Below are 26,808 nucleotides of genomic sequence, written 5' to 3' on the forward strand. Positions count from 1 at the left end.
ACTCATTTAGTTCATCAGCCATCTCCTTGTCCCCTGTTAATATTTCTCCTGCCTCATTTTCTAGCGGTCCTATATCCACTCTCATTTCTTTTTTATTTTTAACATACTTGAAAAAGCTTTTATTATTCACTTTGATATTATTTGCTAGCTTGTTTTCATATTTCATCTTTTCCCTTCTAATGATTTTTTTAGTTGATGTCTGTAGGTTTTTAAAAACTTCCCAATCCTCTATCTTCCCACTAATTTTTGATTTGTTGTATGCCCTTTCTTTTGCTTTTACAATATCTTTGACTTCCCTTGTCAGCCACGGTTGTACTATTTTACCATTCAAGTATTTCTTCATTTTTGGAATACACATCTCCTGCACCGTGCTCATTTTCCCCAGAAACTCACACCATTGCTGCTCTGCTGACATCCCTGCCAGCAGCTCCTTCCAATTTACTTTGGCCAACTCCTCTCTCATACTACTGTAATTTCCCTTACTCCACTGAAATACTGCTACATCAGACTTTACTTTCTCCCTATCAAATTTCAAGTTGAACACAATCATATTGTGATCACCGGTTTCTAAGGGTTCTTTTACCTTAAACTCCCTAATCGCCTCCAGTTCATTACATACTCCCAATCCAGTTTAGCTGATCCCCTAGTAGGCTCAACGACAAACTGCTCTAAAAAGCTATCTCGTAGGCATTCAACAAACTCACTCTCTTGAGATCCATTACCAACCTGATTTTCCCAATTGACCTGCATGTAAAGATCTCCCATAACTGCCACAACATTGCCCTCTTGACTCACCTTTTCTATTTCCTGTTGTAACCTGTGGTCTACCTCCCAGCCACTCTTGGGAAGCCTCTATATAACTGCCATCAACATCCTTTTACCCTTGAAGTTTCTTAACTCAACACACAAGGATTCAATATCTCCCAATCCCATGTCACATCTTTCCACTGATTTGATGCCATTCTTTACCAGTAGAGCCACATCACCCTCTCTGCCTACCTTCCTATCCCTCTGATATAATATGTAACCCTGGACATTCAGTTCCAAACTACAACCATCCTTCAGCCACAATTCAATGATGGCCACAACATCATACCTGGCCATCTGTAATATTGCAACAAGATCATTCACCTTATTTCTTATACTACGCGCATTTAGATACAACACCTTGAGTACCGTATTTGCTGTCCTTTCTGAGTCTGCATCTCTAATGATTTGATACTCAGCCAGTTGGCTGCAACTAAGTCCCATCACCTGCCTGCCCTTCCTGACAGTCTGACTGCACGCTATCTTCACTCTTTTACCATCCATCCTATCCTGAGTCCCTTCACTCCGATTCCTACCCCCCCCCCCGCCGAGTTAGTTTAAACCCTCTCCAACAGCTCTAACAAACCTGCACACAAGAATATTGTTCCCCCTCAAGTTCAGGTGCAACCTATCACTTTTGAACAGGTCATACCTCCCCCAAAAGAGATCCCAATTAGCCAAGAACTTTTGGACTGTGGGAGGAAACTGGAGCACCTGGGCTAAACCCACACATACCATGGAGGAGGACATAGAGAGACAGCTTACACAACAAGGCCAGATTTGAACTCTGAACCCCAGAATGCCCTGAGCTGTAATTGAGTCACACTAACTACAACTCTACCATGGTACCCTATATTACCAGGGTACCCAATGTGTGTGTGTATACATACATATATATATATTTTTTTTAATTCTATAAGCTGTACAAAAAGAGAGCAAAATGGTGATAAGATGGCAGCATATTCAGATGCAGTGGCCACTCTGGGTACAATCAAGGATGTATTTGTTCATCTTGCTCATCTTTATAAGGATCACAAGTCACTGCTGGATACTAAAAACATAAAGTACTGTAGGACTATCCCATCAGTGAATTGTTCGATCGTGATGGAGCTGGACTTATTGGATATCATTGTTGCGTTGTCACCTGGACTTGTGGCATACCGTTGTGCCAAGATGGTGGGCGATCCAACAAACGGAGCGAGTAACTGTCTTGGATGTTTTTATTGTGATCACAAGACCCTGTTGGACATTGGTAATGGAGAATACTGCAAGTCCAGTCGCTGGTTCATTGGTAGCACCGGTGGTGGGGGAGCTGTGTTGCCTCAGTTCTGGTGAGGACTAGACCCACGCTGCAGGGTCGCCTGTTGCAGTTCCCCAGGGGAAGGGATACCAACACGGTGTGGGAGAGCCTCAGTGAGGAACGCTCAAATCTGTATTGGGTTGGGGGCTAGCCCCTCCCAACAGAACGGCGCTCCAGTGTTCACTCGGTGGAAGAACAAGCTAGACCAGGACAACTTACTATCAAATATCAGTCATGCCATTCAAGGACTTGGGCTATATTATTTTTTTCTTCTTTGTGATTGTACATTTTCTGACATCGTAACCATATGTGCTATTTGTGCATTGTGCTATGTGCAGTGTGCTGTGTGCCATTGGTAATATGCTTTGCACCTTGGCCCAGAGGAACACTGGTTTGTTTGGTCGTATTCATGTATGGTTGAATGATAATTAAACTTGAACTTGAATTTGAAAAAGAAATAAAAAGTGAGGGACGTACCTAGGATCATTATCCATTAAGAAATCTGCTGGTGGTGGGGAAGAAGCACCTAAAACTTTGGGTGTGTGTCTTCTGGCTCCTGTACCCCCTGCTTGATGGGTGATGGGGATATGGTAGTTAATGGTAGATAGGTGCTGCCTTTTGTGAAACAACACCTTTTGAAGATGTTCTGGATGCTGGGGAGGCTGGTGCCCATGATGGAGTTGGCTGAGCTTACAACTTTCTGCAGCTTTTTCAGATCTTGTGCAGTGATCCTTCCAGACCAGATGGTAATGCAACCAGTTAGAATGCTGTCCAAGGTAATCTGTAGAGATTTGTGTCTTTGATGACATATCAATTCTCCTCAAACTCCTAACAAAATATAGCCACTGTTGTGTTTTCTTTGTAATTGCATATGTTGACCCCAGGATAGATCTTCAGAGATGTTGACACCCAGGAACTTGAAACTGCTCACCCTTTCCACTTCTGATCCCTCAACAAGGACAGGTGTGAATTCCCTCGACTTCCCCTTCCTGAAGTCCACAATTGATTCCCTGGTCTTACTGAAGCCGAGTGCAATGTTATTGTCGTGACACCACTCAACCAGCTGAACTGTCTTGCTCCTGTATGCCTCCTTGTCACCATCTGAATTTCTGCCAACAATGGTTGTGTCATTGGCAAATTTACAGAAGGCATTTGAGCTATGCCTAGCCACACAGTTATGGGTGTAGAGAGAGTAGAGCAGTAGGTTAAACATGCATCCTTCATGCCCGTGATGGAACTAGCAGAATTTATGACGTTCTGCTGCCTTTTGTGATCCTTTGCATGGGAGGCTCCATACCAGGCTGTGATGTAACCAGTCAGAATGCTCCCCGCTGTACATAGAGCATAAAACAGCAGAGCGCAGTACAGGCCCTTTGGCCCAAAATGTTGTGCCGACCTTTTAAACTAGAGAAATTTGGAAGACTCATTAATAGCATTCCGAATCTCCTCAAATTCCTAATGAAGTATAGCCTCTGGCGTGCCTTCTTCATGACTGTAACAAAGAGTTGGGCGCGGTACAGGTCCTCCAAGTTCAGCTCGACTGGTCCACACCAACCACAGCATCCTTCTTGCTAGTCCCAGTTGCCGGTGTTCAGCCCATAGCCCTCCAAGTCCCTCCCCTTCTTAATCAGTTTCAAGACTGCAAATACATCCTGCCTCATAATATGCACAAGACCTGAGAATTCACTACTTACTATCCTCATTTATTTACCCCTACTTCCAGTAAGATTAGATTATTAGATTATGAGGACACTCAGTCCTCGTTTATTGTCATTTAGAAATGCATACATGCGTTAAGAAATGATACAATGTTCCTCCAGAGTGATATCACAAAAAAAACAGGATAAACCAAAGACTAACACTGAGAAAACCACATAATTATAGCATATAGTTACAGCAGTGCAAAGCAATACCATAATTTGATAAGGAACAGACCATGGGCACTGTGAAAAAACGTCTCAAAGTTCCAATCGACTCCCGATAGTCCCGATAGCAGGCGACAAAAGGGAGAAACTCTCCCTGCCATAAACCTCCAGGCGCCGACAACTGCCGATGCATTGGAAGCACCCGACCACAGCCAACCCTGAGTCCGTCCAAAAACTTCGAGCCTCCGACCAGCCCCTCCAATACAGCCTCTCCGAGCACCATCCTCTGCCGAGCGCTTCGACCCCGCCCCGGCTGCTGAGCAACAAGCAACAAGCAAAGCCGAGGACTCGGGGCCTTCTCCTCTGGCGATTCTGGACCACACAGTAGCAGCAGCAGCGAAGCAGGCATTTCAGAAGTTTCACCAGACGTTCCTCCGTGCTCTCACGTCCGTCTCCATCAAATCAAGATTGTGCACGGCACCCTACTTGACAGATAACAGACATCACCACCGGAGTGGCCGCTGCGTGCTGCATCACACCGCCATCTTCTCCTCCTCCATCTTGGATAAGGCGGTGGCGCATTCAATTGCAGCGGCTTCTACAGGGTCTACCAAAGGTGTTACTGTCCTTTTTAAACATTTTTTATGATCGCAAGACCTTGCAGGACATTAAGAACTTGAAGTACTGCAGGTCTACCTCATCAGCGAGTTGCTCATTGGTGGAGTAACGGAAGGAGCTGGTCTTGGTGCAGTTCATGCTGCTGTCTACATTACAGAGGCGTTGGTGTGTGAAGGAAATGCTCAGTCTAACAGTGAATGATCATCTCAGTCACTGTTCCTGTTGGACATTATTAATTCCAATTCACTGTTTTATTGGTGGACAGCAGGGCAGCAAGGCGGTGAAGCTGCGTAGCCTTGGTCATAGCGAGAACTAGGCTTCAAGTCGCAGTGTCGCCTATTTACAGCAGCCCAGGAGAGGGGCCAGACTGTTGTGATATTTCTATCAGAGTCAGTGCACTTCAGCACAGGTGGTGTGGCATGGCGTCCATGCTGGAGTCAGTGCTGCCTCCAGTGTTCGCTTGGCAGAAGACAAGCTGTATTGTGTTCGACTGCAGATTTCTGCAACATTCATGAACTCGTGGACTCAGAGTCTTGGACTATATTCTTTCGTGTGACTGTATTTTACTGATATCTTATATGCGCTGTGTGTGACTGATAGTACTCTGTTTTGCTCCTTGGCCCCAGAGTAACACGGTTTCGTTTGGCTGTATTCATGGGTATTCATGTATGGTAGAATAACAATTAAACTTGAACTTTGAACCATTTCTTTGGCACTTGAGGAGACATTAATCATCTCAACCATCTCCTGTGGCTCCACACATAGGTGGCCTTGATGGTCCTTGAAGATATTGTCTCCCTAGTCATCTTTTACTGTTAATTTTACTGAAGAATCTTTATGTTCATCTTTAATCCTGCCTGCAAAATCCATCGCATACCCTTTTGTACCCTTGTGATTTTCTCCTAAGCCTAGTCTTAATCTTTTTATATTCATCAAGAGATTTAGTTGTAAGTGGGTACCTAAAAGTGATGTATACTTCCTTCTTTTTCGTTACCAGAGCCTCGCTGTTGCTCATCAGCTAGGATTCCCTGAACTTGCTCTGTCCCACCAAGCCATTATGTACCCAGATAGGATGTTTTTAATGGTACATTGATAAAATTGGTGAGGGCTGATGGGGGACTTCCCAGATATCCTTAGCCTCCTGAGGAAGTAAAGGCATTGGTGAAAAATATTGGTCATAGGGTGTGTGCGGCTGAGCTGTGCCTAGCACCACAGTCACAGGTAGAGGGAGAGAGAGATTAGAGTTTGGACCAGGACAGACCATTGGTGATGTTTATTCCAAAGAACTTGAAGCTTTCAACTCTCTCAACCTCAACCCTGTTGATGTAAGCAGGAGCAGGTGCGCCAATCACACTTTCTGACTGTCCCTTTTGTTTTTCTGACATTGAGCCAAAGGTGGTTGTCATGACACTGTGTTACTCAGCTCAGAATTACTCTGTCTCATCGTTAAATAAGATACGGCAAAACCTGACTACGGTCATCCTCATGAGTGAGCAGCAAGTGGAGAAGGGGGCTGAGGACCATTTAGAATAGTCATGGCACGTGGTACCAGGAGTAATCCCAGATCACTACCCTCATCCTTCATTTCAATGTCCTACCGAACTCCCTATTTATCATTTCGCAGGACTTCATCCCTTGGTCCTACCTGTGTCCTCTGTACCAATGTGTTCAACAATCTCTGGCTGTTCACGGCTACTCAGAGATATCGTGACCATAGCTGTCAAGAGAACATGCCATCCTGGCATCTGTTTTGTGGCCACAGGATCTCCTATCTGTTCCCCTCACTCGTGAGTCTGCTGTCACCATTGCCCTATCTGATACCCGCTGAGGCACAGAGCTATTCACCATGCCAGGGACAATGACCACGTGGGCATGTCCGTTATTGGGTACTCTGCAACAGGCTCTTGTACCCAGCCCATCCATAACAACCACGATACCTGCCCTTGCTTGTCCCATTTACCCACTCTACCCTCATATTCCACTATCCTATCCAAGTGCCCGTCCAAATGCTTTTTACCCACAGTAATTGTACCCACTTCTGCCACTTGTTCCATGCACCCGCCACCACCTGTGAGGGGGAACTTGTGCCTGGATTTCCCGCATCCCAGCAGTCTTAATCTCACAGTGGTCAGGCAGGGGAGCAGCGCGGAAGTGGAAGTCTTTCATTCCCTCACTGCGCTGCCTATTCCCACTCCACTCACTTCCCGCCCCACTGCCTGCCCTCCCTCAGGGTGCAGAGCTGATAATGACCATCCCTGCTCCACACAGCTCTCCCTGCGTTTGAGCTGCCCACAGTCTGCACTGTGCATTTCCAGGGTGCTTGCACCCACAGAGCTTGGACGTGGCCATCTAGATCCACGCTCTGGCAAGGAGAACGTAGTGATACATTTTCAGTAGGTTAATTGCTTGGGTAATCTCCAATAACTGAGTCTCAATGCAGTGAGCCAGTGACCCAATTTAATCGCACCCAATAAATTAACAATATTCCACCTCGTGCGCCTGGTACATGGGGACTTCCTGACAATATCACTCTCCTGATTCTCATTTTCAGTCTGTTACTGGTAATTCACAGGTTCCTTTCCAATTGTACTGGCTAATTCAATTCGTGAAACAGCGAATTTTTTTCTTGCAGATTAGTCAGCGTTGCTCTTGCAATATTTTATATATTTGGTTTGAAATATCATCAGCAAAAATTATATGGTCCAAAATTATGTTTAAGTGTTAAGTACCTATGCCAAATTTGTACAGAAATCATATCAAATATTGGACTTTTCCCTGGCGCAACAGAGGTAGTTTAAGTCACTGGAACCTAGGAAATGAGGGCCAAGTTAGACATCGAGTATTGTGAGAAGTTCTGAGTCTAGGACCAAATGGTGCAGCCTCAGAATCGAAGGTCGTCCATTGAGAACAGAGATGAGGAGTTTCTTTAGCCAGAGGGTGGTGAACCTGTGGAATTCATTGCCACAGGCGGCTGTGGGGTCATTCAGTATATTTAGAGCGTAGGTTGATAGGATCTTGATTAGTAGGGGTGTCAAAGGTTACTGAGAGAAGGGCGGAAAATGGGATTGAGAGGGAAAATAAATCAGCCATGATGGAATGGTGGTGGAGACTTGATGGGCCGATTAGCCTCATTCTGCTTCAGTATATTAAGGTTTTATCTACCCGCTCATTATATCAACAATCTGAATGGCAATGTAGTAAACTGGATCAGCAAATTGGTGGATGACACCAAGACTGGGGGTGTAGTGGACAGTGATAGAGTCTAGCAAAGCTCACAGTGGGATCTGGGCCAGCTGGAAAAAAATGGGCTGAAAATAGCAGATGGAGTTTTATACAGCTACTTGTGAGGTGCTGTAATTTGGGAGGACCAACCAGAGTAGATCTTACACAGTGAATGGTTGGGCACTGAGGAGTACGGTAGAACAGAGGGATCTGGGAATACATGTCCACAGTTCCTTCAAAGGGAGATAGAGTCGTAAAGAAAACTTTGGTCTTCATAAATCAATGTATTGAGCACAGGTGTTGGGAAGTTATTTTGAAGTTGTATAAGGACATTGGTGAGGTCTAATTTGGAGTATTGTGTGCAGTTTTGGTCGCCTACCTACAGGAAAGATATAAATAAGATTGAAAGAGTGCAGAGAAAATTTACAAGGATGTTGCCAAGACTTGAGAACCTGAGTTACAGGGAAAAGTGAATAGGTGAGGATTTTATTCCCTGGAGTGCAGGAGAATTTGATCGACGTTTACAAAACGATGAGGGGTGTAGATAAAGAAAATGCAAGCAGGATTTTTCCACTGAGGTTGAGTGAGACTAGAACTAGAGGTCATGGATTAAGGATGAAAGGTGACATGAGGAGGAATGTCTTCACTCAGAGGGTGGTGAGAGTGTGGCGTGAGCTTCTGGCACAGGTGGTGGATGCAGGGTCGATTTCAGTATTTGAGAAAGACTTGGATAGGTACATGGATGGGAGGGGTACAGAGGGCTATGGTCTGGATGCTGGTCAATTGGACTAGGCAGATTAATAGTTCAGCACAGACTAGATGGGCTGAAGGACCTGTATGACTTCTATGACCTTCTCTGCCTATCTGCCTGATTTTTCAATGCAACATGTATCCTTGGATGTTAAGCTTCCAACTGTGACTCAGTGATGCCTAAAACATCATACCTGCCCATCTCTAACTGTGCTACAAGGTCATCTACTTTACTCTGTATACTGTGTGAACTCAAATATAACACTTTCAGTCCCTTCTGAAACATTTGGTGTGTTTTTTATTCTGAGACTGGTGTATTCTCCCCTGCACTCTCATAGAACAGCACAGCACAGAACAGACCCTTTGACCCACAATGTCATGCCAGACCAGCGATAAAGTGAATTTAAAAAAATACCCAAAAACTAATCCCTCCTACCTACATCATGTCCATATCCCTCCATCCTCCTTACATCCATGTGCCTATCCAAACGTCTCCTAAAAGTCTCTAATGTATTTGCCTCTGCCACCAAACCAGGCAGCTCATTCCAGGCATCCACCACTTACCCTTCACGTTCCTGTCCACTCTGTCTGTACCTCCCATAATTTTATAAACCTCTACCTCGGCCTCCCACTCCAGAGAAGACAACCAGAGTTTATCCAGCCTCTCACGATAGCACACGCCCTCTAAACCAGGCAGCATCCTGTAAACCCTTTCTGCACCCTCTCCAAAGCCTCAACATCCTTCCTTTAGCAGAGTGGCCACAACTGTATGTCATACTCCAGATGTGGATTATCCACAGTTTTATAAAGCTGCAACATGACCTCCTGACTTTTGAACTCAATGCCTCGATTAATAAGAGCCATAAGTCTTCTTAACCACCCTATCAACCTGAGTAGCCACTTTCAAGGAGATGTGAACTTGGACACCAAGATCTCTCTGCTCAGCAACACTGTTAGGGATCTTGCCCATAACAGAGTTCTGTCTCCTTGCATTTGCCCGACCAAGGTGCAATATTTTTCTAGGTTAAGCTCTATCCACCATTTCTCTGCCCATATCTACAACTGATCTATATCATGCTGTATTTTTTTACCAGTCTTCTACACTATCCACAACTCCACCAATCTTGATATCATCTGCAAACTTACTAACCCACCCACCTACATTTTCATCCAGGTCATTTACGTATATCACAAAACAGCAGAGGTCTCAGCACAGATCCCTGTGGAACACCACTAATTACAGAAACACAAAATGATCTGCAGATGCTGGGGTCAAAGCAACACTCACAGCAAGCTGGAGGGTCCTGACGAAGGGTTCCGGCCCGAAACGTCGACTGATCGTTTCCACGGATGCTGCCCGACCTGCAGAGTTCCTTCAGCGCGTTGTGAGTGCCACTAATTACACACCTCCAGCTCAAATAAGTCCCTTCAACCACTACCCTCTGTCTTCTATGCGCAAGCCAGCCCTGAATTCAAACAGCCATTTTGTTGCAGGCCCCATGCATCTTAATCTTCTGGATCAGCCTCCCATGAGGGACATCATCATGCACCTTACTGAAGTCCTTGTAGACAACATCCACTGCTCTACCTTCAGCAGTCTCTCTTGCCACCTTGTCAAAAACCTCTATCAAATTGCCAAGACATGACCTGCCCCACACAAAGCCATGTTCGCTCTCCCTAACTAGGCCATGGATTTCCATATATCCCATTCCTAAGGACTTCCTCCAACAATTTCCCTACATTTGATGTGACATCTCACCAGTCTATAGTTCCCAGGATTTTCCTTTGTTCTCCTCTTAACTAGAGGTGCGACATTAGCCACTCACCAGTCCTCCAGGACCTTGCCTGTGGATAGAGAAGACATGAAGATACTGGTCAAGGTCCTAGCAATCTCATCTCTTGCCGCCCTCAGTAACCTGGGGTAAATCCATCAGGCCCTGGGGACTTATCCACCTTAATACTCATTAGGAAATCCAACACTTCCTCCTCCTTGACCTTCAAACACCCTAATATAGTTATGCACTTAGCACTGATCGCCTGATCCTTCATGTCCTTTTCCATGGTAAATACTGAAGCAAAGTACTTATTAAGTAACTCACTCACATTTCCACATCCAAGCAAATGTTCTCCCCTTTGTGCTTGATCAGTTCCACCCTCTCCCTAGTTATTCTCTTGCTCTTGATGTACAGTATGTACAGAATGCCTTGGGATTCACCTTAGTCCTACTTGCCAATGAATTTTATGGCCCCTCCTGGCATTACTAATTCCCTTCTTTAGTTCTTTTCCAGCTTCTCTATACTCCTCATGTGTTTCATTTGATCCAAATTTCCAGAGCTTTACATATTCTCCCTTCTTCTTCTTGACTCAAAACATCACCTCTCTGTATATCCAAGGTTCTCTATCATTGTCCTTCCTTCTGACAGGAACATACCTTTCCTCTACTCTGAAAATGATCTTTAAACACCCTCCACATGTCTGATGTGGACTTGCCAGAAAAAAGGTGTTCCTAATTGACTCTTCTTAGTTCCAGCCTAGCGCCCTCATAATTTGCCCTACTCCAACTTACGATTCTCCTGCAAGGACCATACCTATCCTTATCTATAGCTATCCTGCACTGTTCCCTAACTGTTCACCCACTGAAAGGTCAGTCACCCAGCCAGGCTCATTACCCAACACCAGGTCTAGTACAGCCCCTCCTCTCGTTGTACCACCTACATATTGATTTAAGAAACCCTCCTGAATACACTTAACACATTCTGCCTCATCTAAACCCCTTGCACTAAGAAGGTACCAGTTTATATTAGGGAAGTTGAAATCCCTCATGACAACAACCCTATTATTTTTACATATTTCCTTAATCTGTTTACATATCTGTTCCTCAATGTCCCGGTGGCTATTGGGGTGGGGGGGGGGTCTATAGTACCGTCCCATCAGTGTGATTGCACCTTTCCTATTCTTGAGTTCCATCCAAATGGACTCAGTGTCTGAACCTTCCATTATGTCTCCCCTGAGTGCATCTGTGATATTGTCCCTGATTAGTATTGCAACTCCCTCCTTTTCTACAACTTTAAAATCCTGGTATATTAATCACTCATTCCTGCTCCTCTCTCAACCAGGTTTCAGTAATGGCCACAACATCGTAGTACCACATACTGATCCATGCTCTAAGTTCATCACCCTTACCCATAATACTCCTATCATTAAAATACACACACGTCAATCCATCCAACCCATCGTACCTGTTATTTCAATTTTACCTTTCAATAATTTCTCTGACATCTACCTTTCAGTCCAATCATTCACTTAATGACCTGGTGCCCTGGTTCTAAACCCCTACAAAACTAGATTGAACTCTCCTGAGTAGCATTGTTAAAGCTCCTGGCCAGGACATCGGTTCCCCTGCAGTTCAGGGGCATCCCATCCCTCTTGTGCAGGTCACTCCCCCCACCCTGAAAAGGTTCCAATGATCCAACAACTTGAAACCCTGCCCCCTCACCATCTCCTCAGCTACTCATTCATTTGTGCTATCATCCCATTCCTACCTACACTAGCCCCTGGCACTAGGAGTAAACCAGAGATTACTCCCTTGGAGGTACTTCTCTTCAGTCTCGTTCCTTTCTTCCTGAACCCTCTTTCCATTTTCTGTCCATGTCATTGGTGCCAATGTGCACCACAACCCTTGGGTGTTCACTCTCCTTCTTAAGGGTTTTCAGCAGCCGTTCTGAGGCGTCCTGGTCCCTGGCACCCTGAATACAACACATCCTCCTGGGTGTCTCTTTTGTAGCCACAGAATCTCCTGTCTGTCCCCATAACTATCGAGTCCCCTACCACTGCTGCACTGCCTGACTTTACCCTTCCCTGCTGAGCTCCAGAGTCTACCACAGTGCCGCTAGCCCGGCCGCTGCTGCTGTGCCCTGACTGGTCATCCCCTCTCCCCCCCAGCAGTGTCCAAAGGGGTATACTTGTTGCTGAGCAGAATGGCCACAGGGGAACCCTGCTCTGACTGCATACTCCCCTTCCCTTACCTCTCTTGGTGGTCACCCGTCCACTGTCTGAAGCCTGACTTCTGGGTGTGACCACCTCTCCAAAGGTCTCATCTGTAACGTCCAACTCCAGCTTCAACTCCTCAACTTGGTCAGTCAGGAGCTGAAGCTGGGTGCACTTCTTGCAGGAAAGCAGCCAGTTATCCTGAATTCCTGCATCTGACAGGAGTAGCATTCCATCCTGACTACACTGTACTAAAAAGAAACTTTATAGTCAACAGGAAAAGAAAGCTTTATCTCTTCTTATCTGTGCCTCTGCCTGCTCTCACCAGAGCCTTCCCACTCTAACACTGGCCCACTCACACAATGGCCACTCCAGCAATGGCTGCTCCACATTCCTTTAATTTGCAGCTGTATTTCGGCCTCTGATGCATATACTTACCATACCTGTGGAGCAGAGAAAGACCGGACTAACCCAAAGCTGTTTCTTCTTTACTCTCTTTCTCCCGACCTTTGGTAGGGCTTTAGCACCAACACTTACCACACAGAGCCGTCAAAAAAAAGGACCAGATTTACCTTACCTTTTCCTTTATCCACACGCTTCCAAACTGTTGAAATGTTGAACCAGTTATTTAGTTTAAAGATGCACCTCAACTCAACACTCTGATTGCAGTTTTGCCCTATCAACTGCTTGTCCTTCCCATAGTCTCACTACACACTGCATCTACTTGTATACCAACCGCCCCATCCTCTACCCTATCATTCCATTTCCCAGCCCCCTGACAAATTAGTTTAAACCCCCCCCCCCCACAGCCCTAGCAAACCTTATCCACAAGGATATTAATGCCCCTCAAGTTCAGGTGTAACCCATCCTTTTTGTACAGGTCATACATTCCCCAGAGGAGATCTCAATGATCCCGAAATTTCTACCTAATCCCGATATTTTCTCCTCAGGACCTCATAATCCCTTTTCTTACTGCTGTCCAAGTTGTATGCCATCTTGGACAATGTCTCCCATCCACTACATAACGTACTGGGTGGGCACAGGAGTACATTCAGCCAGAGACTCATTCCACCGAGATGCAGCACAGAGCGTCATAGGAAGTCATTCCTGCCTGTGGCCATCAAACTTTACAACTCCTCCCTTGGAGGGTCAGACACCCTGAGTCAATAGGCTGGTCCTGGACTTATTTCCTCGCATAATTTACATATTACTATTTAATTATTTATGCTTTTATTACTACTTAATTATTTATGGTGCAACTGTAATGAAAACCAATTTCCCCCAGGATCAATAAAGTATGACTATGACTACCCATGCTGTTGGTCCCAGTATCTACAACGACTTCTGGCTGCTCATCCTCCCGCATTAAAATGCTATGGATTCGATCGGAGACATCTCTGACCTTGGCACCGGAGGGGTATCATGTCATCCCGTTGTCCCTTTCACATCCACAGAATCTCCTATCTGCTCCTCTATCTCTATTGCATTCCTCACCTCCCCCATCCCTTCCCTTCTCAGCCACAGAGACAGGCTCAGTGCCTGAGACCTGATATTATTCTGTCTTCAAGTTCGAACCTTCCATGACAACATAGAATATTGAATATTAGGGCACAGTTCAGGCCCTTCAGCCCACAAAATCGTGCTGATCCTTTAACCCACTCAGTCTAACCCTTCCCTCCTACATAGTCTTCCATTTTTCTATCATCCATGTGCCTATCTAAGAGCTTCTTAAACGCCCCTAATGTATCTGCCTCTACCTCCATCCCCTGATAGGATGTTCCACACAGTCACCACTCTCTGTGTAAAGAACTAACCTCTGACATCCCCTCTCTACTCTCCTCTAATCACCTTAAAATTATGCCCCTTCACATTAGCCATTTCCACCCTGGGAAACTGTTTCTGGCTGTTCACTTGTTCTGTGCCTCTTCTCATCTTGTGGAATCTGAATATCACTTCACATTTTTCTGGACTGACCTCTGTTCAGAATCAGGATTAATATCACCAGCATATGTTGTGAAATTTGTTAATTTGCTACTTCTCAGCCCAGCTCACAAACCTGTAATGTCCCGCTGTAACCTACAACAAACGTCTACACTGCCACCATTAAAACAGGTGCCCCCTTCCCCCCATGGACAACACTCCCACCTGGTGGTGTCCTATCGCAATGACAGCCCCTCCAAATGGAAACAGGAATGGGCATAGTGTTTGGGAGTCTCATGGCCACTCTTCCATCTCTAACAATCACTTCCCTTCATTTATTTACTGTCTCTCTCCAGATGTGGTTGCCTTCCTTGATAATAATTTATCTCTTTAATTTTCTCTACATTGGACCTTAGGAAAGCAGCCAGCATAACCCCGAACATTCTCACCCCTCCCATCAGGCAAAGAATACAAAAGCCTATAAGCATGTACCAACAGACTCAAGAACAGTTTCTATCCTGCTGTCATAAGACTATTGAATGGTTCTCAAGTACTACATATAACCATATAACAATTACAGCATAGAAACAGGCCATCTCGGCCCTTCTAGTCCATGCCGAACTCTTACCCTATCCTATTCCCACCGACCTGCACTCAGCCCATAACTCTTCATTCCTTTCCCGTCCATATATCTATCCAATTTAACTTTAAATGACAACATAGAACCTGCCTCAACCACTTCTGCTGGAAGCTCATTCCACACAGCTACCACTCTCTGAGTAAAGAAGTGCCCCCTCATGATACCCCTAAACTTTTGTCCTCTAATTCTCAACCCATGTCCTCTTGTTTGAATCTCCCCCACTCTCAATGGAAAAAGTCTAACCACGTCAACTCTATCAATCCCCCTCATAATTTTAAACATCTCTATCAAGTCTCCCCTCAACCTTCCACGCTCCAAAGAATACAGACCTAACTTGTTCAACCTTTCTCTGTAACTTAGGAGATGAAACCCAGGCCACATTTTAGTAAACCTCCTCTGTACTCTCTCAATTTTATTGACATCCTTCCTATAATTCGGTGACCGGAACTGTACACAGTACTCCAGATTTGGCCTTACCAATGCCTTATACAAATTCAACATTACATCCCAACTCCTATACTCAATGCTCTGATTAATAAAGGCCAGCAAACCAAAAGCTTTCTTCACCACTCTATCCACATGAGATTCCATCTTGAGGGAACTATGCACCATTATTCCTAGATCCCTCTGTTCTACAGCATTCTTTAATGCTCTACCATTTACCATGTATGTCCTATTTTGATTCGTTCTACCAAAATGTAGCACCTCACATTTATCAGCATTAAACTCCATCTGCCATCTTTCAGCCCACTCTTCTAACTGGCCTAAATCTCTCTGCAAGTTTTGAAAACCTACCTCATCATCCACAACACCACCTATCTTAGTATCATCTGCATACTTACTAATCCAATTTACCACCCCATCATCTAGATCATTAATATATATGACAAACAACACTGGACCCAGTACAGATCCCTGAGGCACACCGCTACACACCGTCCTCCAATCTGACACACAGTTATCCACTACTACTCTCTGGCGTCTCCCATCCAGCCACTGCTGAATCCATTTCACTACTTCGATATTAATGCCTAACGATTGAACCTTCCTAACTAACCTTCTGTGTGGAACCTTGTCAAAGGCCTTACTGAAGTCCATATAGAAAACAAAATAGTCTTTTGACCTCACAATCCTATTGTCTAACTGCACAGCACTTTCTCAGTACCTGTTACATTTTATTGTCCATTTTGTTGCAGTTTTATCTTGTACTACCCCAATGCATTGTTGTGCTGAATCAGCTTGGAGACCAAGTCATTGGGCAATTCTAAGGTTGAGGTTCATAGGTACTTGATTAGTAAGGGCATCAGAGATGATAAATTTATAATCCAATATTTCATAACATAATATTATAATTCAATATTTTCATGAAGCGCAGCTAGTAATACATACAATTATTGGTCGGGCATATAATATATCTTTTTATATCTATCTTCAAATACTATCCTGCTGTGTCCGCTATGACCTGAGACGTCGTTTGTCCGCCGCGGGGGTCTATTGTGGGGAGACCTATCCGACGCCGGCCAAATCGCGGGGAGAAGGCAGGGGAATGGGATTGAGAGCGATAATAAGCTATGATGGAATGGGAGAGCAGGACTGATGGGCTGAATGGCCAATTTCTGTCCTATGTCTTATGCCTTATGGTCTTATTAAAATCATGGATAATCTAATTCAGTGCTCTATTTCTGCAATGTTAGTCCAGAGATCCCTAGAGGTGGCAGGACAAGCAGACGGAGACGTGAAGAAGGTATATAGGATGCTAGCCTTCATTAGCCATGGCATACCATGTAAGAGTAGAGAAGTTTTGATATAACTTTGTAAGACATTGGTGAGGCCACGTCTGGGATATTGTGTGCAGTTTTGATCAGAACAGTAAGGAAAGGTGTGGCTGCTCTGGAAAGTACAGGGAAAGGAGTTTCACCAGGATGTTGATGGGGCAGAGTGTATCAGTAAGGAGGAGGCAGATACACTGTGTTTGTTTTCTTTTAACATAGATGGTTGACGGAGAACCATCTTTATACATCATGTAAGATTTATGCACGATCATGAGGAAGCCAGTTAGGGTTGGCAGTAGTAAACTTCTCCCCACAGTAGAAGTGTCTGTAAACAGAGGCCATGGATTTAATGTTAGGAGAATGATGTGTAGACTAAAAAGAAGAGTTGTTTTATGCAGAAGTCAAGTCAAGTCACTTTTATTGTCATTTCAACCGTAACTGCTGGTACAGAACATAGTAAAAATGAGACAACGTTTTCCAGGACCATGGTGCTACATGAAACAATACAAAAACTGCACTGAACTACGTAAGAAAAAACACAAAAACTACACTAGACTACAGACAGTGCAGGCACTACAATAAATAATAAACAAGACAGTAGGCACTGTTGAGGGTATAGTAGGTTGGTGTCAGTCCAGGCTCTGGGTATTGAGGAGTCTGATGGCTTGGGGGAAGAAACTGTTACATAGTCTGGTCGTGAGAGCCCGAATGCTTCGGTGCCTTTTTCCAGAAGGCAGGAGGGAGATTGAGGTTTGCAACATAATCGCTGAGAGGGTGATGAAGGCAGAGACTCTCACGACATTAACAAGAGAAAATCTGCAGATGCTGGAAATCCGAGCAACACACACAACATGCTGGAGGAACTCAGCAGGCCAGGCAGGATCTGGGAAAAGGGTACGGTGGACATTTCTGGCCTGGCCTGCTGAGTTCCTCCAGAATTTTGGGTGTGTTACTCTCACAACATTTCTAGGCAGAGAAAGCTACAGACCAAGTGCTGGTAATCAGGATTAGCATAGATTGACATTACCATGAGCTCGGCTGAAAAGGACTATCACTGTGAGAAGCTTTTCCAGTCACTTGTATGTTCCTTGTGAGTTGACTGTCGTACTCTGTTTAAGTTTTCAATCACATGGTCCATTATTGCTGAATATAAAATTGCTCCCGATCATAAGGCTTGATTCTTTTTCTAGTATATGACCCCTCTTTGGACAAAATACTATCTTTAGTTTCCCCTCTTAGCCATAGCTGGATTGTGCTTCCTTTTTTCATTATTGCACCAGAAATGAATATCTAAGTGGTAGATTCTTTATTTGTTTTTAAATGTTTACCATTGCCTGTTGACCATCACACCAGCCCATTTCCACTCCGTCCAGTCTGTCCCTACCTTCCTGCGTGGCCCAGCGTAAACTAAAGGGGTAGCCCATCGTCCTTCTGGGAATGGGCTCAGCAGGCGGCAATTAGCGCAAGAGATCATTCATTGGTGACGCAGTGCGAGGTTTAAAAGGAGCCCAGGTGCTTCCGGGACTTTTCGGCGGGCAGCAATCAGGCACTTGTCAGAGCCAATAAAAACAGGTGGGATGTCAGTGGAGCGGCTGCTGTGAGAGAGGGCAATGTTAGAGTGGCCAGGCGTTGGCTCAACATGCTTAGGTGAAAACGGGCTTGGACAAGCAGAGGCACAGGTTCTAAGTAAGTTTCTAGTAAGTGTTTTTTTCTGTGAGTACATAGCTGGTGCCCTGAGATTAAGTCCAGAGTTAGTGGTATGTTCCTTATGTGAGATGTGGGAACTTTCGGGGAGCTCCAGTCTCCCTGGTAATGATATCTGCATGAAATGCATTGAGCTGCAGCTCCTTAGAAACCATGTTACGGAACAGGAACTGCAGCTGGATGACCTTAGACACATATGGAAAACTGAGGAGGTGAAAGACAAGAGCTATGAGGAGGTAGCCACTTCGAGGTTACAGGAGGCATGTACCTAGGTGACTGTCAGCAGAGGGGAAGGCAATAGGCAGCCGGTGCAGAGTAACCCTGCAGCCGCCCCCCTCAGTAGTAAGTGTGTCACTTTGGATCCTGTTGACCTACCGGGGGGGCGGGGGGCACCACAGCAGCCTGATCTCTGGCACCGAGTCTGTCTATGAGGCTCAGAAGGGACAGTGGAGAAGAGGAGTGCAGCTGCCATTGGGGATTCCATAATCGGAGGAGCAGACAGCAGGTTCTGTGGATGTCAAAGAGACATCCCGGTGGTATGTTGCTTGCCAAGTGCCAGGGTCTGAGATGCCTTGGACCAGATCCACAGTATTCTAACGGGGGAGAGCGAATAGCTGGAAGTCGAGGTACATATTGGTAGCAGTGACAAACATTGGACGAGGGAGGAGGTCCTGGAGAGAGAATATAAGACCATAAGACGTAGGAAAAGGTTTAGGCCATTTCGCCCATCAAGTCTGCTCCACCATTATATCATAGCTGATCCATTTTCCTCTTAACCCCATTCTCCTGCTTTCTCCTCGTAACCTTTCCTGCCCTGATTAATCAAGAAACTATCAATCTCTGCCTTAAACACACCCAATGACCTGACTTCGATAGCTGCCTGTGGCAACAAGTTCCGCAGACTCACCATCCTCTAGCTCAAGAAAATCCTCATCTTCTCTATTGTAAATGGACATCCCTCTATTCTGAGTCCATGCCCTCTGGTCCTCCCCCACTGTAGGAAACATCCCCTCCACACCCACTCCACTTTGACCTTTCAGAGATTCCCTCTCATTCCTCTAAATTCCAGTGAGGACAGGCCCAGAGCCATCAATCACTCCTCATATGATAACCCCTTCACTCCTGGAATTATTTCCACGAACCTCCTCTGAACCCTTCCAATGTCAGCTCATCCTTTCTTAGATAAGGGGTCCAAAACTTCGCACAATACATGAAGTGAGGTCTCACCAGTGCCTTATAAAGTCTCAGCATTACATCCTTGCTTTTATATTCTAGACCTTTCTAAATGAATACTAACATTGCATTTGCCTTCCTCACCACAGACTCAACCTGCAAATTGACCTTGAGGAAATCCTGAATGAGAACTCCCAAGTCCCTTTGTACCTTGGATTTTTGAATTTTCTCCATTTAGAAAATAGTCTACTCTCTTATTCCTTCTACCAAAGTGATCGACCATATACTTCCTGATATTGTATTCCATCTGACATTTCTTTGCCTATTCTCCTAACTTGTCTCTGTCCCTCTGAACCCCCCTGCTTCCTCAACATTACCTGCCTCTCCACCTATCTTCGTATCACATGCAAAATTGGCCACAAAGCCATCAATTCTGTTATCTAGGTCATTGACATATAACGTAAAAAGAAGCAGTATCAACACCAACCCCTTTGGAATACCACTAGTCACCGGCAGCCAACCAGAAAAGGCTCATTTTAATTCCCACTCTTTGCCGCCTGCCAATCAGCCAATGCTCTGTCCATGTCGGTATCTTTCCTGTAATACCCCGGGCTCGTATCATGCCGAGCAGTCTCCTGTTCGGCACCTTGTCAAAGGCCTTCTGAAAATCCAAGTACGCAACTTCCACCAATTCTCCTTTGTCTATCCTGCTCGGTATTTCCTCAAAGAATTCCAACAGATTTGTCAGGCAAGGTTTCCCATTAAGGAAACCATGCTAACTCTAGCCTATTTTGTCGTAAGCCTCCAATTACCCTCAACCTCATTCTTAATAATAGACTCTAACATCTTTCCAACCTCTGAAGTCAAGCTAACTGACCTATAATTTCCTTTCTTCTGCAGAATTTATTGTCACAGACGGCCGTGGAGGCCAAATCATTGGGTATATTTAAGGTGAAGGTTGATTAATCAGGGCACCAAAGGTTACGGGGAGAAGGCAGGAAAATAGGGTTGAGAGGGATAATAAATCAGCCACGATGGAATGGCAGACCAAAATGGATAGGCTGAAATGCCTAATTCTTCTCCTGTGTCAGATGGTCTTATGGAATATTGCAGCCTTTCAAAGCACATTCATAGAACAATATAGCACATTGTGACCCTTTGGCCCACAATGCCTGTGCTGACTATCTCATTATCAATTTTAACTCTCTTAATTCTGTCTGCTATAGAACTTTGTCCACTGTAATTCCTCAGCCCTGACTCTGACTCCATTTTCCCTCTACATTAGTACAGCTTGATCAGTCTTCCTTCTTAAGATACCAGTTGCCTCCTTCATCCCCAACAGAAGCTGAAGAATCATCCCCAAACAATGCTTGGATTCTTTGCATATGATTTTTGAAATAGGAGCACAATTTTGCCTGTGCAGCTTTTGTGAAATTAAGCTTAACACATTGTTTTCTTCCCCACCTTCGCGTGCTTTTATTTTTCACCTGAAAGACCTTCCTACCTTGAGCTAAATATTCTGCCATTTGGTTAATATCGTGTACATAAAGAATTGAGATGTTTCAGTGGCTTTTACCACATGTAGTGCTCCAGAGATCTCGTGGAATTTGGAATTGCAGGGTTGAGATGTGCAAAGTGATCAAACAGCCATGCTAACAGGAATTTTGCGTAGAAATATCTTGGAAATATTCCAGATATTTATTACTTCCCATTGTTAATATTTATTTCTTGTTACCAGGAAATGGATTAGGAATCAGGATTATTGGTGGAAAAGAAATTCCAGGAAGAAATGGAGAAATTGGTGCCTACATTGCCAAGGTCACCCCTGGGGGGGCTGCAGAGCAAACAGGCAAACTCACAGAAGGTAAGTGGATTCTTCACGTTGGGAATTTTTAATTTAATAAGTCATGATTTGATAAATATCATACCAATTCATTGATTTTCCTTTTTATGGCAAAGTCCCTGAAGTAATACATTTAGTTTCTGGTTTATCATCCTTTGGTGTTGATACATTGAACCTGCCCTTGGCATCACTTCCTAGGTTATTATCCCCTCAAGAGGCAGATGTTTCCCCGTGATGCTTGATCCAGGAAATATCTGCACTTTGTCTCATGGGTAGTGACAATAGAGTCAATTAGATCATTAAGGGAACTAGATCAACTCTATAAATAAAGTGATTGTCAGGGCTGTCAGGAAGAGAGGGTGCAACAGGATTACTCTTAAGGAACCAGCATTGGAGAAAATATCTTCTTCGCTACAGTTATGAATCTACAACAAGGTTACTAAAAAAAGGCAGTTTAGAATATGGCCGGCTGGTGGTGTAGTGGCATCAGCACTGGATCTCAAGGCAGAAGGTCCTGAGTTCAGATCCAGTCGGGCAGCAGCAGGGTCTGCACAGAAGAAAGGCCTGGCAATCGACTTCCATATCTTGCCATGAAAACCCTATGGACCCTATGGTCCAAGAGGTCATGAAGAGTTGGACTCAACTTAATTACTGAACAACAACAGCAACAATTTAGAAAAACCACATATAAAAACCATTGAAAAAGTCCTCTGTAAAATAAGTAAAATAAGACCATAAAACATAGGAGACCATAGGAGATATAAGGCCATAACCCCAACCCTAATGTTGCTCCATAAATGCATGGGAGCACAATTAGGCCATTTGACCTATTGAGTCTGCTCCGCCATTCCATCATGGCAGATTTATTATTCATCTCAATCCCATTCTCCTGCCTTCCACCCATAACCTTTGACACCCTTACTAATCAAGAATCTATCAACTTCCACTTTAAATGACTAACGACTTGGTCACCAAAGCCATCTGTGGCATTAAATGCCACTTATTCAACAGGCTCTGGCTGAAGAAATTCCTCCTCATCTCCATTCTAAAAGGACATCTCACGAGAGGTAACAATACTGGATCTCCTATTGGAGTATGTGACACAGCAGGTGAGACGGGCAATTATGTGTAGGGGAGCATTTTGCATCTAGTGATCATTAGTTTCAAGGTAATTATGGAAAAGGATAGGTCTGGTCCTCAAGTTGAGATTCTAAATTAAGGAAAGTCCAATTTTGATGGTATCAGAAAGGATCTGGCAAGTGTGGATTCAGACAGGCTGTTTTCTGGCAAAGGTGTACTTGGAAAGTGGGTGGCGTTCAGACGTGAGATGTTGAGAGTACAAAGCCCGTCAGAGTAAAAGGCAAGGACAAGGTTTAGGGGAACCTTGGTTTTCGAGATATATTGTGGCCCTGTTTAAGAGAAAAAAGGAGGTGCATAGCAGCTGTAGGCAGGTAGGAAGATGTGAGGTACTTGAGGAGTATAAGAAATGCAAGAGAGCACTTAAGAAAGAAGGACTGAAAGAAGGCATGAGGTTGCTCTAGAAGACAAGGTGAAGGAGAATCCTAAGGGCTTCTACAGATACGTTAAGAACAAATGAATAACAAGAAACAAAATTTTCCTCTGGAACAAGGTGTTCACTCAGACCCTGTGGGAGGCTAATGCAGAATTTGCAGGGACGCTAGCAGAGATAGTTAAATATCCTCAGCCACAGCTGAGGTGCCAGGGACTGGATATATGTATTTGGATCAACAGGGATTGATTAGGGATAGTCAACATGGCTTTGTGCGTGGCAAGTCTTTATTCCTTCTACTGAGTGCGTGACCAGACACTTCCCAACTTCCATCCTCCTAGTCTATCAAAGCCCTTCTGTAGACACCCCCGCTTCCTTAACACTGCCTACCCCTCCACCTATCTTCGTACCTTCCACAAACTTGGCCACAAGCCCATTGATCTTGTCATCCAAATTATTGACATGTGACATGAAGAGAAGTGGGCCCAACAGCCGCCCCTTGCAGAACACCATTGGTCACTGGCAGTCAACCAGAAAAGGTCCCCTTTAGATTCAAGATTCGATTACTTAATGTGATTTCCATTCCACATGTGAAATCAGAACAAAATAATTGTTACTCCAGATCTGATGCAGCACAAAGATGCACAATAAAATAAAGAACACTGCAATTAAAAACACAATAAATATAAATCCTTAAGATTGCTTATATCGTGTACATCGATTGATTGTATGTCCATAAGATGCTGCTAGGCACAGGAGTGTCTGTACGTAATATGACTGGCAGAAAATGGTAAAGTAGTGGTAGTTGGGGGTGTGGAGGGGTGGGTTAGTGGGTGGAAGAGTTCATCAGCCTTACGGCTTGGGGAAAGTAACTGTTTTTGAGTCTGGTGGTCCTGGCACGGATGCTACTTAGCATCCTCTCTGACGGGAGTGGGACGAACAGTCCATGAGCACCTTTCTGCATATATGTCCTTGAATGCAGATTCATTGGTAAGTTTTCCGGACTGTGTAGGATGTGTTCTGGAACTATGAGAATTTGTGCAAGAACGTGCGCTCCCAGGAGTTTGAAACTGCTGTGCTGCCGATGTAAAGAGGGGTGTCGGTGGTACGAGTTCTCCTGAAGTTGATAACCATCTCATTTGGCTTGCTGATATTGAGCAAGAGGTTACTTGCCTGACACCAGGCCTCGAGCTTTTCCACCTTCTCTCTATAGGCTGTCTCATTATAGATCTTCTATCTATGCTAGTTCCCTTCCTGTAATACCATGGGCTCTTATCTCGTTTGGCGCCCTCTTGTGCAGCACCTTGTCAAAGGCCTTCTGAAAATCCAAGAAAACTTTGTCTTACCAAAGAAGTTTGCACCAAGAGGCAACGTTACTTTGTCCTACCGTAGAAGTTTGCACCGAGAGGCAATGTTACTGGAAGCAGAGGCAGTGAAACAGAATAACAGCAACTACAAGTACGGGAAATGTGAAACAAGAAGAGGGGATGCTAAACCTTGTCAGCAAGCTACATAATATCCACAGAGAACTAAATAGTTTCATGTCCAAGACTGTTTGTCATTTCAGTGACTGAAACGTAAATATGTTTCTCCCTTCACAGTTGCTGCCTTAATGCATTATCCAGCATTTTCTGCTTTTAATTCCTGATTATAGTAGCAGAAGGTGTGATCAGATTGTTGGGATAGAACTAGGTCAGTTTAGACGGTCAATATGGTTACAGAATTTGTTTGCACAAGGTCAGGTTGTCTGAACAACTGGTACAGACACAGATAAGTCATCTGTAACAAATAGCAGGACATTGCTGCTAGTTTCCATTTTCTCTCTACTTTACCTTCTGGCAGGGTGGAGATACATTCCTACCAAAGGAGGCGTAAGGTACTCCTTCCCTCCACTAGCCTGCAGGTCACCCTTGGGCAAGGTGTAGCACCTGCTTATCCCCCCGATCAGGGTCACGTGAAGCCATGAGAGCAGATGGTGGATGGTCGTACAAGCAGCTGGTGCACATCACAGTCCTGGTTATGCAACCACTGACACCAGGCAGAGAATCTCTGAAGAGTATTGATAATGGCTGGGGTCACCCATCTTGTAAAGACACGGCCCAGAAGAAGGCAATGGCAAACCACTTCTGTGGAAATACATGCCAAGAACAAACATGTCAAATGACACAGCACATAATCAACAAACGTGCCTGCTGGTTTAAATTCATTTAGATGCTCAACATCTATATTGCATGTTCATTTAAAGTCAACATATGTGTGGATCTACAGTAACCCATACTTACAAAGATGTCAGAAGTAAAGGTATAATTGGAAATAATCACAGCGATTGAAACAATCAGACTTCTGTTGTCTGGATCTTCAATCAACCAACTATCTTCCTGATACCATGAATCAAAGGTCAGTGGGATGTAGAAGAGGGAAAACTTAATTTTTTTCTTCTTAGAGAAAGTCCCTCAAGTTTCTCAGAGGATTTGTTCCACTTTCTATCTATGCATCATCATCATCATCATTACCATCACCCTATCATCATCATCACCATCACCCTATCATCATCATTATCATCACCCTATCATCATCATTACCATCACCCTATCATCATCCACACCATCATCCTATCAACATCATCATCATCACCCTATCTCCAGCCATATGGACAAATATGGACTCCGACCATATTCCACTGAGATACAACACTGGGTGCCGTGGGAGGTTGTTCCTGCCTGTGGCCATCGAACTTTGCAGCTCCTCCCGTGGAGGGTCAGACACCCTGAGCCAATAGGCTGGTCCTGGACTTATTTCCATCTGGCATAGTTTGCATATTGTTGTTTGATTGTTTGTGGGTTTTGTATTGCCATATTTATGCTCTATTCTTGGTTGGTGCAGCTGTAACGAAACCTAATTTCCCTCAGGATCAATAAAGTATATCTATCTATCTATCTATCTATCATCATCATCATCACCCTATCTATGGGGTTCTGATGGATTGTTCTGCCAGCTATCTTGCCAAAGATCTTGGAATAGATGTGTCAAACATGACTTCTTGTTTTAATCCCTATTGACTTTGCCAAATCCTAATCGATTTTCAAAGTGCACTTTTCTCAAGATAGATTTCTGCATTTTCCCAACTACTAATCTCCCGTTTTCTCTCTTGCTCCTTGCTTCAATGTTACTTCACACTTGCTAGCTTCTAATGAAAAGGAACTCTTCAAGAACTTATGGAAGTATGGAAAATGTGATATAAAAGTGTCATCAGCAAAATTCAAGCATGTGACATAAAAGGCACATTTACCCATAGTTACCCATTTCACTCACTAACAGGTTATAGAGGGTCTTGGTGAATGGTTTCTTTACAGACCAGAGGATAACCAAAAGCTTCTAAGGCTCAGTGTTGGGACAATGATCTATATTAGTGCTTTGAACTTGGGGGTGAAGCAGCAACTTCTAAGTTTGACACACAACCTGGGAGTGTTACCAGCTCTGTAGAAGGTATTAATAGCAAATGATGGCAAAGGACAACATTGATCCTCTTGAAGATTGTTGTGGTCATCTATGCGTGGATCAAAAAGAGATGAGGAGATCTTAATGGTTTTTTTTTACATCTGTATTTACTTGGGAGAGGAAAAACAGCGGTAAGATCATGGACCATAACAAGTTACAGAGGAATTGTTGCTTGGCGTCTTGAGGAAAATTAGTGTGG

The 26,808-nt window shown here is 44.4% G+C and overlaps 1 protein-coding gene across 1 annotated transcript in view; it reads left to right on the forward strand.

The window, feature by feature from the left end:
* The window catches only part of pcloa (piccolo presynaptic cytomatrix protein a), a 385,443-nt gene that overhangs the window by 202,425 nt on the left and 156,210 nt on the right, over positions 1-26,808 (forward strand). Inside the window, exon 9 of the mRNA XM_063073096.1 lies at positions 21,497-21,622. Coding sequence (XP_062929166.1) covers positions 21,497-21,622 — 126 coding nt within the window. The remainder of the gene's footprint in view (positions 1-21,496; positions 21,623-26,808) is intronic.

The sequence above is a fragment of the Mobula hypostoma genome, chromosome 20, assembly GCF_963921235.1.
Source record: "Mobula hypostoma chromosome 20, sMobHyp1.1, whole genome shotgun sequence".
Lineage (NCBI taxonomy): Eukaryota > Metazoa > Chordata > Chondrichthyes > Myliobatiformes > Myliobatidae > Mobula > Mobula hypostoma.